The following is a 17,757-nucleotide window of genomic DNA, read 5'->3' on the forward strand; positions in this document are numbered from 1 at the left end:
GTTTCTTAACTCAAACACGGACCATCGATTGGTCTATGCACCGCCAAACGAAATCTAGTAGCTCACGTCCACGGTAAAAGAGTGGGAGAATGATCTTCCTCACCAAGGATTTTTCTTTTTTTCTTCAGAAACTTGTCTTCCTCCTGAGAGTAGGTTCTCTACCTCCCATGAGAACCAATAGCATGGGTATCTCTTCTTGGTCCAATGAAAGATGACCCAACACTTATTGGGCCAATGGGAGTTGCGTTCATTGGGTCAAATAGGAGGTGACCTACCTCCTACTAGCTCAATAGGCCATTACCAAATGAACTATCATTTAGATCCAGAAGTTAGAATTAAAGGATCCAAACTCATAATGATAAAATATATGCATCCAAGTAGAATGAATTTGGACAGAAAAAAAAGCAAATCCTAAGATAAAGAAAGAGGATCCAAGTCCATAAAAAAAATTAAAGCTACCTGCATACACCCGCCGATGGCCCAAACGAATCCTAACAGGCCATCAAAACTAATCCTACTAAAATAAAAATTATAGAAGTTTCAAAATTAAAATCTAAATATCTAAAACCTATTTTTTGATAAAATATTATCAAACACACTAAAAATAAATTTTGAAAATTCAAAAATATCAAAATTGTCCACCGAATGTCCAAGGTGAACCGAGTTTGCGTATTTGGGGCTGATGAAATATTTTTCCCGAACACCATCTCCAAATGTGTTGCATTAGTAAGCATATCATGGCCACATGCTTCATATCATAACCCATATGCATTTACTGTTAGGTGTAAGAATGAAGGGAAGAGAGAATTCAAATATGAAAATGGGTTGTTTTGGAAAAAGTGGTTTTGATGACATGGAATAGTCCCATATTGATTGTGCTTGAGTTTGTTGTGGGCTTTATAAGCCACATGTAAACTCTTACACTTGTTCCTGAGAACAAGAGGTTGGGATGACTACCACACACACGTGCACGCACGCGCGCCTGCCCGCCGTGTCGTGCCAAGACGGGTCGGGTTCGGGTAATTGGCCCTTTAGGGCCATATCCAATCAAGACCAAAGTACCTTTTTGCCCAAAGTTTCTGTGAATATTTGGATTTTTCAACGGGTATGAGAAATGATAACAGGTCACGACTCCTCAAAGTTTGTGCCCGTTATGGCTCTTCAGATTCCGTAACGGATCTCGACTCTTCGAAGTCCGTTAACAGGTCACGTCTCCTCAGCTGGGGTTACAAAGATCCAAGACTGACTAATCTCTGAAGAAGGGCTCTGCATTTTCTTTTTTCCCTGTTGCTATCTCTCTCTCTCTCCTGAGTTATCTCGAAAGGGGTTGACGTCGGAACCCTGATTGCACTATATGTGGGGGCGAATCTTCTCTAAGGGGAGTACTTTCGTACGCCTTAGCCTATTACATTATCTAAACATGTTTCTGTTGTTTTCATTATGTTCTTCGCATCTGTTTGTTCATATGCTGTTGTCTGGATTTTGGTTGGATGCGGAAACCGACATGCTTGCTCCCTGTTTCTGTTTCGATCTGCTGAAAACCATGATTTGTATTCTGCTGCATATTATGATTTATATCATGTTTTATATCATGATTATGATTGTGAAACTGCGTGATCCGAAACATGATCCAACATTTACATCCTTATGCACACATCATAAACACATTTTGCATATCATAACACTATAATATATTTAACACGATGTGCATATCGCAACCACACTGCACAACATAATATGTACATTACTTTATGCTGCCCATGTCATTAGCATGCACATATCATTATCATAGGCATGTTTCGTATCATATGCATAATACTATATTCCCAACATCATATGTAGCATCTCATAACAGTATAGGCATTCATACATCAAAGGCATTCAACCCAAAACCGCTTATTCAGAAAACTGTAATTACAAAAATTTTACATGCCATATAAAAGAATAAACCACAGATCATCCAGAACAAATAATTAAAGTGCTGGGATTTTTACAAGAGATTAATCGACCTATTATCAGTATACAAAAAAAATGTAGACCTAAATACATTATGGATTAAGAGATGAAAATTCTAATTGATTGTTTCTGTTCTCATAATAGTCTTGTTAAACTGTCTATCCAATTGGAACTTCATTCATGAATTGTATAGAAAAGATAAAATTTCAAGATTTTTACAGTGAGCAACTTGATATGTATATTGTCAACCCACAAAAAAGCTGCTTTAAATTCGATTCCAGCATAGGATAAAAATATTGGAATGCCTATTGTTTTTATATTTCCATAGAACAGGTTTTGGGAAATTACATGTTAACTTCTAAGATTTTTCATTTCCCTACTAGAATGATTTGTCCTCTAAGAAATTTTTTGTAGTTTCTTCTAGATCCATACTAACCCACATAAAAATCTCAAACACAAATACGAGATATTCCAAAAGATAAAAATTCTTCAAAATCCGTGCAGTCTTGCAGCTACGACAGAATTTTTGTTTCAACTTGCTGACAATGTAACTCTCAAACTGTCGCTCTGTTAATGCTCAAAATTTTTTTTTTGAGAATTTTCTAGTGTTTTAGAATCACTCCGTAAATTTTGATAATTTTTATGGTTCACGGTTTGAGAGAACCAGATTTTTCTTTCAAACTGGTCAAAATATAAAATATATTTTTTTCAAAAGAAGGCTACCATAATCCCAAAAATAGTCCACAAAGGTATTTTCAGATCTCGATGTTTATTTAATTTGACTTAGTTCATTCATTCAGAAAGATTTTGTAAATCGAAGGTTTTATTGCGGTGAACGTGCATCACGTACGTGTAGGTGATGCCACTCCGTGCATTGTCCATCGTGTGTGCATTTGGAATTAAAAATGACCTACCTCTCTCTCTCTCTCTCTCTCTCTCTATATATATATATATATATATTTATATAAAGAGAGAGAGAGTATTTGGTCATGTCAACCTGACGATCCAAACAAGTTACAAATTATAGGTGTGGACCATGTTAACCCAATAAAACCTCATGGACAAATTCGTGGTTCATATTTTTTTTAGTAAAAACGTGATTTCATGACAAGTTGTAAGCTATAAATTTTTTTAATGCTTATAAAATCGTGCTTTGTGATGGGACGATCGACCACCTGATAATGGTATCTAGCTTTAATGACATAATGATAGATGGCCACGGCCCGACTGCCGGCATTGGATCCGAGTCACGGGTTCGGGTTCGAGTTTGGTTAGCATATGGATCTTGAATTCAAGCATGGCAGTTCTACGTAGAGATGCTAACAATGTTGTCAAAATGGTATCAGCCATGGAATCGTTTGGCCAATGATTCAGGTAAATTGACCGATGCCGATTCTCAACTGAAAAAAACTATGGGTACTTGGCCTGGGTTCAAATGCTCCATTAAGTAATCGAGCCTGGCTTAGACTTGATGTGGTAGAGTGTTTAGGTGATCTATGCTCCAACTGGCTCATGCAAAAAAGTTGCGTCAGGTATGGTACCAACAAATATCATGATCCAGGCCGGGCCCGTATATTGCCCGGGTCAGGTTCGGGTCAAACCCAATATTATTTGGGTCGGCACTTTTCAACTCCGGGGATTCGGGCCGGGTCGGGTACCCGATACAAATCTGACCCGTTGACAGCCCTCTATATGCAGCTTATCGGTTGTCCGAGTTCGGGTTCGGGTTCGGGTTCGGGTCGGTCCACTCCAACGAGAGTCCTTTTTCAAATCCCTTCAAATTTTAGCGCCAACCAAACGTTCATGCCTAGTGTCTCTTCAGCGACCATTCTCTCTCTCTCTCTCTCTCGCTTCTTCCTACAAGAAATCTCAAAATTAAATTAATGCAGAAATTTTCATATAATTTCCTCCACTGCCTCAGCATTACTCTCTGCGACTCGAGGCCTAATTCACGAAATTGAAGGGAGAATTCGGAGGGCTTCGTTCCTCTCCGGTCGGAATCAGATTGCTTTGTCACCTCCTGTTTTATCCGTCCGACGGCGACGGCGATGGCGCTGGATCCAAGTACCGTATTCTCGCTGACCCTCTTCTTCTCCCTGCTCTGTGCCTGCATCGTCATCGGCCACCTCCTCCGCGAGAACCGGTGGATGAACGAGTCCATCAACGCCCTCATCATCGTAGGATCCTCTCCCCCATTCCTGTTTCCGGTTCAATTCTGATCTCGGATCGTTAGAATCCAAATTTTGGTTAGGATTTCGAGATTACGTTCAAAATTGGAGCTCATGTTGGAGGATTTCTTTTAGATGTGTCCTATTCAAGATGAAATTTAGTGCTTCTGAAATACAGAGACTAATTTAAGTTGTTTTCGTATGTTGTCTAAAATTCTTAGCGGTTCAATGATGATATGATCGGGATTAGGTGCTCTAATTGAATATTTTTTGTTAGGGCAAGAATCAGGTGTTCTGGTCTTCATTTGTTACAATCATTGATCAGAGACCTGATTGTAATATGTTTGATTATGTGTTAAAGTTGGCCTTTCACGCCATTTTATTTCTGATTTTTAGGTTATTGGCTATGTAAGGTAGTTTAACCCAATTACACCCAGAAAATGCAAAGGGGAGAATTCAGTAGGTGTGATACCGGTTGATTTCAGCATAATTAGGTTTAACTGCGGTGTTAGGTTAGATGTTTCTCTTTTCTGCTGATTCAAGATTCTTTGTGTTTAGAATATGAACCTTGAACAGGGGCATCAAGAGCCAGATCGTAGCATATATGTGCATACCATGTGGGTGTGCGCGCATGTGTGTGAATACTGCATGCATATGAAATATTCGTTTGTCACCTGAACTAATGAAGCGTCATAAATTCAATTATGAATTGGTTAAGACTTAAAAACTTTCACCTTCATCTGGGTTCTTGGACTGCTAATGCAATTGGAAGGTATATCCATAAGAATGACCAAGCTTCATGGAGAATGACTAAATCTATGAGATTGAAAGCATTTATGACAAAAGCACTCTTCTTAAGAACTATAATCAAGGTTGTAAGTAGTGTATCTTTATCCGTATCGGTCGGGCCCAAAGTTAGATGTATCATAAAAAATCATAATTTTTTAATATAAAAATTTCAAAAATCCAAAAAAAATCAAGAAATAATCAGAAAAAATTCTAAAAAAATCATAACATGTGAAACAATGATGAATTGCACAAAATACAATCATAAAATCACATATGAAGCATTTATGTATCTATGTAGTATGAGTTGCGTAAGATCAAACATCAACTAATGTAGATAATATTGTATGCATATCTCAAAAGAACAATGCAAAATATTAATATTTTGCAATTAAGAACATGCCACAATACTCATACTTTCATATTACATAAACAAAAACAAAATAACCAAGTTTATGAACACTTAAGTGTTAAATAACCAAGTTTTTTGAGAATATAACCTCAATCATCAACATTATCTTCTTCTTCTCCTCCTCCTCCTTTTCCTTCGACATCCACACTGTCTCCAATATACGTGGGCTCTTCATCATCTACAACCTGTGCTCCTTCCACGTCGATCCACTTAATGTCCTGTTCATTCAAAATGCTTGCTTCTTCTTAAACTCATGCATCAAATACATCAAAATGTTTCAAATTGATGGGATCAAATTTCTCTTTGTGCCTCCTTGATGATAACTTTTCTGTTTGCTTAAAAAGATGATATGAAAAAATTAAAATTAGTTTGGGTTTTGTGTGATATAAAAAAAATTTAAATAAACACAAAAACTACAAATAAACTTTATAATTTTATATACCTCTTCCTCAGTCGTAAGTTGTAGCGAACGTAAACGAGGTCATTTAGCCTTTTGTGCTCCAATCTATTTCTTTTTTTTGTATGGATTGGTTCAAAGATGCTTCAGTTTTCCTCATATTTACTTGCACTACATGTTTAGTTGAGAATGTGAATGACAAAAACTCTCAAATTTGGAACATCATTTCTAAACCTGGTCTACTACATGTTTGAAAAAAAACAAGAAAATGAGAAATCAATAAGACGATAACAAATACAATCATACAAAACATCATAACTAAATAACAATATGAAATTAAAATTAAAATAGATAAAATAAATTACCTAGATGCATCGTTTCACACTGCTGCAGGTCTCCCTATATCATACAATGCATTATCATACATTTTTAATTTTTTATGAATTTGACCTTGAATGTCATAATCAAGGATTAACCTTTTGATGCAATCCAAAAGCCCCTTGTTGACTTCCCTATCTATTTTAAACATAGGGGAGTATCTAAATTTGGGATTTAGATAATATACTGCAGCATGAAGAGGTTGATGAAGTTGCCCAGTCCACCTATGATAAATGATGTTCCATATAGACATGTACAATTTTTTCTTCCCATTCAAATTATCTCTAATGACCTTTTTTGCCTTATCCATGACCTCATAGAGATAACCCATAGCCGATCTGTCTTCACTGTCAACCAATCGAAGCACCTTCACCAAAGGTATAGTGATTCTCAACAACTTCACGTGTCAATCCCAAAATTCAGTTCTTAATACAATCTACAATTTCTCTTGGTTTTCTTTTTTGTGCATGCAGATATGCATTCCATTCATCTGATGAAAACATTTTTTTAGTGTAGTTCTATTCTTTATTAGACTTTGCACTGTAAAAAAATTTGTAGCAAATCTAGTAAATGCCCTATGAATCAACTCAGCACCACTAGTGTACTTTCTTATTTGGCTCAAAATCAATGTATAATTTGTAAATAAATTTAGTAATTTCTTGGCAGCATTCAACTGTACGCTTTATCTCATCCATGTTGCCGATGTCCTCAAGTAAGAGGTCTATGCAATGGGCAGCACATGGGGTTCAAAAGGATGACCCATAATTTTCTGTCAATTCTTTATCTATTGCCCTATAATTTGTTGCATTATCAATAATAAATTGAACAATATTTTGAGGTTGAACCTCTTTCACAACCTGATCAAATACTCTAAGCAATACATATGTTGTCTTGGGCAGGGCATATCAGACAAATCAATTAACTTCAAAAACATAGTTTCTTTGGATCAATAGATAAATTTTTTTCTCAAGGTCCTTAACTTTTTGTCTGTCCACCCATCTGCCATTATGCTACACCCAGTTTCTCAACATGACTGCCTCATCTCATCATAATATGCCTTCACTTCATTCACACTAGTATCTAAGTTTTTTTCTCAAATCATGATATGAATGCATTTTATATCCAAGCCCGATACTGGTTATGACATCTGTTATGGCCTGAAAATGAAAGGAAATTGCCACATTAAAAAGAATGCAGACATCATAGAACCATTTCCCAACTACGACATTTGTCTGCACGACTAAATGTTCGCCCCACGGAAGTCCTAGATGAGAAAAATCTCCTAATAGAGTCTCTAGCTCTACCTCTTCTCGAAAAACTCCCTCCTCCTCCTCTTCTTTTTGTGCCCGCGACACTACTACTACTAGAACCAACCACACTTTTTTCTTTCGCTGCAGAACTTCCTGCTTATGATGTTATGCTAGGGGTTGTATGCTCAGAAGTAAGGAGCTCATCTTCGTCCTTCTAGGGCTATGCATACCTCATTTCTGCCTCACTCATCTCATTTTCTTGTCTTTTTTCTCTCAAACCAGTGAGTATTGTTGGCATTACCATTTCACGGCATCCAGTAAATGCCTTAACATGCAGGCAGCAACATTGTGATGTGTCCCGGCTAAATGATGCTTCAACTAAGAGATACCACCCGAAAAAAATATGATGGCAATAGTTGCATTCGATTTTCAATTGGTTTCCACTCACTACTTGAGTGCTCCATTGCCATGCTTGATCTTTTGATGCCATCTTCAAAAACAAAAAATTCAATGGGAAGCAAAAAATATTGATTTGTTACCTTAGCCTACTCTCTTGATTGAAAAAGGATGAAAATGCACTCTTACGTGAGAAATCCACAACATCCCTCTCTCTTGCACACAAATGGGCACCCAAATTACTCTCATGCCTCTTAGGGTACGTGGGTTCTCCTCTAAAGGCCTCTACACAAATGAGAGAATTGACCCTCAAGAGGTCTTAAAAACCCAAAATGAAAAAAGTTAACTTTGGCTTTTTTAAAGCGTGCCACACCTGTATCGTACTGTACAATACGATACAAGGCTGTATCGTACGATACATACTCGTATCGTGATACCAGTGTGTATCGTATCGAGTGAGGCCATAGTTACGATACGTATCGTACTATGTCGTATAGTACGGTACGATACTTACAACATTGACCATAACTTAATCTTGATTGAAGAAGATTCACCCACTTTACATAGCCAGCAGTAAACATAGGAGCTGTAAACCTGGTTTTGGTAGGCATCCCTAAGGTGTGGACTTGGCAAGTTTTGGGTTGCACAGTTAGACATAGAAAATAAACATATATCTAGAGTACTCAAGAAATATATGAACTTGTAGCAAAGGAATACTTCCAAATTAAAAACTTCGGAATGGATTATCTAGTTTAAGCTGGAATTGATGTTGAGTTTTTCCTTTCTTAATATCCCCTACCCTTCCACAATCAAGTTTCGTCACTTTTAACACTAAATCAGTTGCATCACTCTTTATCTCTTGCAGATCAACATTTATATTCCCAACAAGGCTTATGGAGATAAGCTTCTCTAGAGCATTTTGTTGTGCTATTAATATTGAATGTGTACTTTTGGGAAATATAAAACTTGAATTACAAGACAAAATGCATTTTTTACTTAAATTAGTTATTATGTCAGTGCATAAAATTTTTTCTAAGTATTTAGATAGCTAGATTTGATCTTATTTGAGTATATGTATACTTTGAGTTAGCATACCATTCTGGTGTAACTTTTATTGCTTGCTTAATTTGTGTTTGATGGGTGTAGGGTTTACTGGCTGGAGTAGTAGCCCTGGTGGTTACCAGAGGAACAAGTTCCCGTGTTCTAGTTTTCAGTGAGGAATTATTCTTCATATTTCTACTTCCTCCCATAATTTTCAATGCAGGGTAAGTTCTTCCATCTTCTCCACTACTGCCCACCCACGGCCCATATCTCATCTCCCTCACCCACCTTCCCCAACGACACACCCTTGTTTGCTGACTATTTGTCTTCTGCTGAAATGTCTGTTTGGATTTTTGAAGATTTACATGAAATTGTTGATTTCCATTATTTTTTAGTTTTGGCAGTGGATGTTGGTGCACAGTTGGATCCCTATGTTGTCCCTCTCTAGCATATGATGCACATAATTTTTTGAAAATTTGGATTAGTAAAATCAATCTAAGATATTTAAAGTTTCACAAGGTTCTCTTTCTTATGTTTGTTGCAGCATAATCTTCACACAGTTTGCAAGTTTGCTCAAGGATCTTTATCTGTACTTACCGTTTTTTTGCTGACTGAAATGAAGACCATTGCCACAACTTGCTTTTACTCAGTAACAGGACTATATTTTTCCATGCAAATAGAAACTCGTGTCAGTATTTTCTTTCTGTTTTTCTATTGGAACTCCTTTTTGTTCTTGAGCATATCAATGTAACATGATAGTCCCTCCTTATATTGAATCTTATATGGTATTTCTGCAAATTAATTAGTATTTTATTTAACAAACCGATACCAAATTTTAGACATATGTTACATGCTTCTTACTTAAATATCCAACTTCTTGATTATTTTCATTATTTCAAATATTTTGTAGCTTTCAGGTCAAGAAAAAGCAATTCTTTCATAATTTCATAACTATATTGATGTTTGGAGCAGTTGGCACATTCATATCTTTTTGCATAATCACAATTGGTAAGTGTTGAATAACCTCTTACTCTAACATTTTCATTCTGGCTTTGATAAAAAAAATCCTTAATTCGAAGTTTAATATCTGGTCATTTTGAAACTGGAAACTTTTTTAAGCAAATGACCAAATAATTCAGGATTGTTTGTGGTACAGGATCAATATTTAGTTCTAAGCACATCTAATTCATGATATTATCTTTGATGGGGGCGATCCCTTCAAGGACTTGGCTACTTGTAATCCAATTTCTTTTACAATGGATGTATGAGTGCAAAGCTAAATTATCTTTTATACTGAGCTCTTTATTTATACTGTTTTCATAAGAATAACACTTGTATTTTGAGGATTATATGCTAGTTTGTTATCTTCAACATCTAATTTTATTGGTAACATATGATGTTATAGCTTGAGTTATCCTATGATAGTAACAACAATTGTTAAAAATCAGCGGCACATTTGCTACAGATAAGGGGGACTATCTTCCTGGTAAAATAGCTAATGAGGGAAATGGTTTATGGCATGATGCAGACCAGGCTGTGTCGACCTTTGTTTTTTGGGATTAGATTCCATGTGTAGCTTACATGGAATGCAAAGAAGGCCTGCTTCCTAGAGGCAGGATCCATAAGTCAGGTGCCGCTTTGGAAGATCTAAAATTCTAAACTCGTGTTGGGCCCTGTTGACCAAAGGACAATCTAAGGCAGGTGGTTTCTATGGGCATAACCCTCCCAAAAGAAAATGAATGGTACAATTATTTGAAATCTTAGCAAAACATTTTTCTTGGCATGTCATGTCCCCTTCTCGTGAATGAAGACCAATTGAAGCAGAGTGTTTCTTTTAACAATGAGCATGCATTTATTGGAATCAGAAAACACTCACTCGGTCAAATCAGTATGTCTACTAGCAACAATACCAGACCAATTGAAGCAGAGTGTTTCTTTTAACAATGAGCATGCATTTATTGGAATCAGAAAACATTCACTGGGTCAAATCAGTATGTCTACTAGCAACATTACCTACTGTATTCTGATTCTTACCTAATTGGTAAGTATGAAACATTGCAGGTTCCTATTTTCTATTCAGAAAGATTGCTGTGACATCATTGACCTCGGGGGATTATTTAGGTAGCTATTGATTATGTTCGCAAGTTATGAGTCTAATATACTATATAATGCCTTATTCCTCAGATTTTTTATTTTTTCAGCTATAGGTGCCATATTCTCAGCCACGGACTCTGTTTGTACTTTACAGGTATTGCATAATATCAAGCTGGTATGAAAAGATTTTACTTTCATTTGAAGGTTATGCTTCTGATTATTTGAGCTCTAAATTGTTAAAGGTTCTTAGTCAAGATGAGACACCCTTGCTTTACAGCCTTGTATTTGGGGAAGGAGTAGTGAATGATGCCACATCAATAGTACTCTTCAATGCAGTCACAAATCTTGATTTCAGTAGTATTGGTGGTGTTACTTCATTAAGGCTGCTGGGCAATTTCCTTTATCTAATTTTCACCAGCACTCTACTTGGTATAGTTGTAAGTTGAAAAAACTTCAGGGATGCTGCATAAACCTTCTTTGTTTTTATAATCATTTCTCTTTCTCTATCCATTTTTTTGCTTGTCTGTGTATTTTCAGGCTGGCCTTCTGAGTGCTTTCATCATCAAAATGCTCTACTTTGGAAGGTCTGTGTGAAATATTGCTTCGTTTATAGCTCTTTTGGATTTTTAACCAAGCTTTGCATGTTGTCCAAATGAGTCAGTTGCATTGTGTAGAGCTCACGGTTAATTCTACTGTCTCGATTTTACTTCATCAGATTCTCATGGATTTTGGCTTCTTTCTGTAACACCCCAAAATCGTGGACTTGAAACCTTTTATGAAAAAGGTTGAAAGCTTTGAAATCGATTATTTATCAGAGTTTGAAACAGGAGTTCAGCGGAAAATCATGTTTAAAATAGCAAGTCCCTAGACTTTGGGCGCATTACAGCGCAAACTTCCCTTTACAAACTGATTTGCAATTCAAATATATATTTTATTGAAATGAAAAAAAGAACGAAGTTTTGGTAACACAGTTTTAATAATTTAGAGTTTTAATCAAAAGAGATGCTTTCAAAGAAACTCTATACTATATTTACCAAAATATCCTCAGGAGCATAACGTCAGGGAAAGGGTCTCACCTTGAACTCATCACGTCATCGTGCCATTGCAAACTGTCTCAACCTGTTCACCACCTGCCCATGAAATGGGTCAGTTTCGCAAGAAACTAATATGGGTGAAAAAGACAAGGAAGAACAAAGACTGCAATAAGCAAGATAATCACTAGATCAAGCAGGAAAAAGCAAGACTAGCAGAACTGACAAAACGTGTTGTGGAGTAAGCAAAACTCTAGTAAAGCAAACAGCTAAATACAAGAGCAGTAAGGACCATAGTGCTAAACAGACAATTATAGTAATCCGACTGATTCTATAAGTGAAGAGTAACTAACTCTATCCACCAGTCAAACAAAGCAACTGAATAAGACAAGCATTCATAACAATGCTCGCCATACATACAATTACCATTAGATGGCTCAGTCCATCGGCAAATAACTAATTTAATCGTAAGGCACTAGCTATTGCATCACAAGCAATTTATAAGCTACACATGATAAGCTATCATACAACAACAGTTATATCACAATCTGTAAGCAACTTATAAGACAAGCGGCTACATCAGTCCTAGTTGCCACCAGTTCGTAGATTACGAGCTGTATGTAATCACATCAATTATAAGAGATGTAAGCCAAAGTGCTACCTTACAACAAACACCAAGCAGTTCGCCCAAGGGGTAAAGCAAGTCCTATGCTAATATGTAGCAACTGACATAATGCTATTATTATAAGCATTTAGCTAGTTTGAGAAGTTAGTTATTACTTAGCAAAGAACTGCGTAAGCAGTTTAACCAACTAGAGTAATGCCTCGACAGACGTGCATAACTCAACGAGTAGCATACTGAACTACTGAATAAGCAAGCAAGCAATTCACGTCACAGCACACATATCTCCTAATGATGTGCGTATGTTATATCTTGTTCTCATTATGAGCTGGCCATTGTGGGTACACACAAGGCAAGAAACGTAGAAACAACCGAGATCGATTCAGGGGTCCATTATGCTATGTATTTTATTATACCCCGAATGACTGACTGAGTCTGCGTCCTAAGGGGACAACCAGTGGCCAAGAGAGTAAGTCCCCAAAGGTGAACAGGGCCTACGGATGCATCCAACTTCTGCAGAAGTGTCAGACGACTACCACCTAGGATAATTATGGTAGCCCCAATTTTCTCTACCTCCGATGACTGGGAAAGCCGGGCCTTTGCCCGTAATAGCCATTAATGGTTTGTCCATTAGAGTTTTGTACCATACATCCTCTCTCTTGATGAACAATTTCGAACCGACACGACGAGGGTTTTTTAACCGTCGTCCCATTCTACATGCTTTGGTCTTTCGACCCACTCGAGCATCTTGCCTATGAAGGCACATAGTTGTCATTATGTGAATTACACCCGCCACTGCGCATTCGAGGCAACCACACACCTCTCATCCTACTCACCGCAGTACGCAACGTACCTATTCAAAAGTACAACCACGATGAGAGGGGTAAAGATCTCTCACAGGAAATCCCCCAACACATCTGCTTTACAGAAGTCCACAATGAACTCATTCGAGTTCCAACTTATTACGCTCGGGTCCTTTAGACAATCGCAAGCATTCTGCCTATTAGGCGAATATCAGCATTACATGATTACCTTAAAGTGTCAATATACGTTTCGAGGTTATTACAGACCTCTCATCCTGCTCTTCGTAGTCCAAACATATTGTACATGACCGAGAGTACGACTACAAGGAGAGGAGCATGGATTTCTTAAAAGAAATCCATCAACAATAATCTTACGATAATCTCGCGAAAGAAGGAAGTGTGCCAACTATCTTGGTTTGACCAGAAAGCCTAGAAACTAGGTCTCGCATCAGAGGTGATGTAACGTCGATCTAGCAATGGCGCAAGTACCTCGATAGGATTCTCGCCCTACTCGTGCACAGGCTCCTAAACAAGGTTATCTGAGTCGTATTAGATAGGCGAACTGAAGTTGTAACACACCTCTCCCAAATACATCGATTTGGGAGATCTAGCCGTTATCTCGCAGAAGGCTTTTGAAAATTTGCTTTACAAAGCTATACATCTTTGAAAATAGGTTTGCACCTAAGACCATCATTTTTGGAGAACCGAAGTGCATAAGTGTGTATCGTGACTTTTAAAACAGATAAGTGAAACGATGCACACTATACACTCGAAGCTGCACTCAGGGAGTGCAAGCTGACAAGAGGCAAATCCGTGCACATTATGGTACAACGGCAAATCGATGAGCAAGACTCGATATGCGAAGCTGCACCTCAAGCGTAAAACGCACAAGCCACAGACGAGGTATGAAATCATACCTCGACCATCAAAACACACAAGCAAACAACTACGTAAGCAACTCACGAGGTATGGGATCCTATCCTGATTAAGCAAGTGCAGAAAGATAACTCGTGAGGCATGGAGTTGTACCTCGATAGATCGATAAACGTAAGCAAGTAAAGGAGCATACGACAGAGATAAGAATACATGCACGAGCAAAGCATATGCATAAAGTGCGGCAGCAAAGTGAGAACAAACAACACATACAAAAAGTAAGTGCAAAAGCAAGCACGACTACAACAGGAAAGTAAAGTAGTAAGTAGTAAGGCCATGGCGCATAAAGCGCGGGGCAAAAAAAGTAAATGTAGAAAGTAAAGTGCGAGAACGTAAAGGAGGACCAGGATTGCATCCTAGAGTAAAAAGGCATACATATACAAGTAAATGCCATGGCGCAAAGCGCGGTGCAACAGGAAAGTAAAGTACGAAAAAGTAAAGAGGACAAGGATCGTGAAACCACGTCCTTGAGTTAAAATGACATGAACTGTAAAGACATGAATTAAAAGCCCGCGCACATATAGAGCGACGGCAACAGAAAAGGAAAGTGCAAGGAAAGTAAAGAGGACAAGGATCGCGAAACCACGTCCTTAAATTAAAAGACATACGTATATATTTTATACGTATACATATATCATCGTCCTCTTTTATTTTTAGTTATCTTTCCTTATTTTAGCGTTTATCCCGTTCATTGTCCTTTTATGCAAGAATCCCCTACCTTGAGGGGTTGCGGTCCTCGTACGCTCGCGACGTAGGTAAGCGCAAGCTCGAGCCACAGAGGGCGAGCAGGATCCACCGTTCAACCTGCGATGCTTAAAACATTAGTATATGCCGTAATATAAACGAGAAGCGGGTCCGGTAAGACCTGCAGTGGTACCGGACCCCAAATACAAGGGTAGGTAGGGAGTTGAGCTCCTTGCAGAAGAGGGACAGAGGCAACAAGGCAGGGAGCCCTCGATTCCCTGTCTGCTGGGACAACAAAGGAGGGACAGGGGGAACGGAGCCCCTTGTCGACACAACAGATGGCAGGGGGCTCCGCCCCCTGCTGGCAACAAAAGAGTGTTAAAATGTATCATTCAACCTTTGTAATACTATATATATTTTATATATATAAAGGATAATACATATTCATATATTGTATATATGCATATGTATTATCCTAATTATATATATAAAATATATATTTTTCTATTTATAGGCATAGGGGTAGTTTAGACATTTCCAGTTTTACGCATATTCCATTCGGAATATGTTTGTAATTTAATTTTATTTTTTATTTTTTATTTTTCTATTTTTTTGGGTTTGTGCCACCTAGGGAGGCTCCCTAAAGAGTCGTTGGGGAGCCCCCAACGGTCACAAATGTGACCGTTGGGGGCTCCCAACGACTCCTTTGGGAGCCCCCTTTGTGGCTCCTCTCTTGTGTTATAAATAGGGGTCTCCCCCTTGTATTTCTTATAGATTTGGAGGAGCTCTTGCTCCATTGTAAGGGTTTTTTCCCCTCTTCTTCCTTTCTTTCAATAATATTCAACTTATGACTTTAAGTCATATTTTTGCCCCTTGTGTGGGTTTATGTGTTAGCACATTATGTGCTTATGTTGTTCCTTTTAATGGGTTTATTCACACTTCATGTGCATGTATGGGTTCATTATTGAACCTAATGTATTCAAAGCCACTTTCTAACATGGTATCAGAGCCCGGTTACGATGGGATTGTCTCTTGGCGCAACGGAGAGCGTGGTGCTCAAGAAATGGTGAAGTATTCATTGTTCTTTTTTTATTAGAAGTTTTTCGGTATGTATCTCTTTTCTTAACATATTATGCATTATGAAACTATCTTTCTTGCATATTTAGTGTTTTTAGTTTAATCATTTCCTTTCACTTTTTCGCGTGTTTGTATATCTACTTTTAAATTTGGTAAACTTGTTTGTTGTTCAAAAATATAATTCTTGGTTATATAGTTATCGATTTCTCATCACATATAATAGTAATTTATGTTTTGCAAAATTATTTTTTAATTATGTGAGATTTATGATTTTTCATAAGAATTTCGTGATTAACATATAAGTTAACTTTTTAAATACGATTTCTTGCTAAATTAATGATCTTTGCTTAAAAACTCTTGTGTTTGGTTTTTTTGGCAAAACTTTTTGTAACTTATATAATTCTTGTATAAGTTAATGTTCTTTGCTATATTCTTTGATTTTCTCATCTAAATCTTTGTAGCTTACCTCTTTATGAATCCTAAGTAGTTCTTGTTAATGATAAGAACTCCTAAAGATGTTTCAATGATTTTGGTTTATTTAAAGGATTTTTTATGATAAATAGGTTGTTCGAACCATTGTAAAAGATTTTTTAAAAGAATTTCTCACACTATATAGAGTGCATAGTGTGTCTATTACATCTTTTTGGTATAAAAGATTTCGTTAATTTTATTGATACAACTTTACAAACTTGTTGGTTTGTATTTTTCACATAAGATTTCAAAACCTCTTGTTTATATCTCTAAAGATGTCTATGTTGACCATCATATGGTCCTCTTTGTCCTAAATTACATTTATCAAGCATATAATTGCATAATTAAAAGTTTGAGAAATCTCAAGGATTGCTCTTTTTATAAAGTGCATACTTGCTCCCTTTTGTGTGTTTTTGTATTTTATATACATTTGTTTCTCAAATAGTTGCGCTTGTATGCATTTCCTCTTTTCTATGAAATACATGCCTTAGTGCATGTTTGTTTACACCTTGGTGTGTATTTGTTCAAATATTGTATGAGTGCCCTCGTGCACATCTTTTTGTGCTTGCATATGTATTGTCTCTTCGTAGACATTTCTTACATTATGAAGCTTTTATGCACATTTCTTTTTGTGAAAAATATAATGAATTTAGATATTGACCCTTTTTAAAAATCATTATAAAACATGATAAGTACTTATAGCACTTTGTACGTTTCCGCATATCTCATCACAATCAAAGGATATTTAAAACTTGTTGTATGGGATTTTTATCCCAAATCTATAAATTTTCAAGTACTATTGAATATTCTTTCTTTGAGTTTTGAGTTAAACCTCTCCTTGTGAACCGTTACGGTTCTTGTGATTCCTTTGATTAAAAAGCTTGATTGTCTTGATTATCCCAAGATGTATTCTTCATGTCATTATGTTTGTTGCCAAGGTATTCTTTTGACTTTTAATGACACTTATTTTATCCATCACATGTTGTCATATGATGCATCAATTCTTTTATGGCCCTATTGTTATATTAGAGATTTTTGAGGTGAGTTATGGGCACCTCGTGTTATATCATTCTAGATTGTCCACTTGCCATATTATAGATGGTGATTGAGGTGAGTTATGGGCACCTTAGGACTCTAGAATGATTTGGTATATGATCTCTAATTATGAGTGTGGCACTCATTGTTATGTCATTTTAGTTTGTCCACTTACCATATTATAGATGGTGGTTGAGGTGAGTTATGGGCACCTTGGGACTCT

At 36.9% G+C, this 17,757-nt stretch overlaps 1 protein-coding gene across 1 annotated transcript in view; it reads left to right on the forward strand.

Annotated features, from left to right (window-relative positions):
• Positions 1-4,004: 4,004 nt before the first annotated feature.
• LOC149837116 (sodium/hydrogen exchanger 1-like) overlaps positions 4,005-17,757 on the forward strand; it is a 49,840-nt gene continuing 36,087 nt past the window's right edge. The window contains exons 1-7 of the mRNA XM_090007970.1: positions 4,005-4,133; positions 8,890-9,008; positions 9,695-9,792; positions 10,846-10,905; positions 10,986-11,032; positions 11,121-11,315; positions 11,416-11,462. Of these exons, the coding sequence (XP_089864096.1) occupies positions 4,005-4,133; positions 8,890-9,008; positions 9,695-9,792; positions 10,846-10,905; positions 10,986-11,032; positions 11,121-11,315; positions 11,416-11,462 (695 nt within the window). The remainder of the gene's footprint in view (positions 4,134-8,889; positions 9,009-9,694; positions 9,793-10,845; positions 10,906-10,985; positions 11,033-11,120; positions 11,316-11,415; positions 11,463-17,757) is intronic.

Source organism: Nuphar pumila, chromosome 5 (genome assembly GCF_984573655.1).
Source record: "Nuphar pumila chromosome 5, dmNupPumi1.hap1.1, whole genome shotgun sequence".
Classification (NCBI taxonomy): Eukaryota; Viridiplantae; Streptophyta; class Magnoliopsida; order Nymphaeales; family Nymphaeaceae; genus Nuphar; species Nuphar pumila.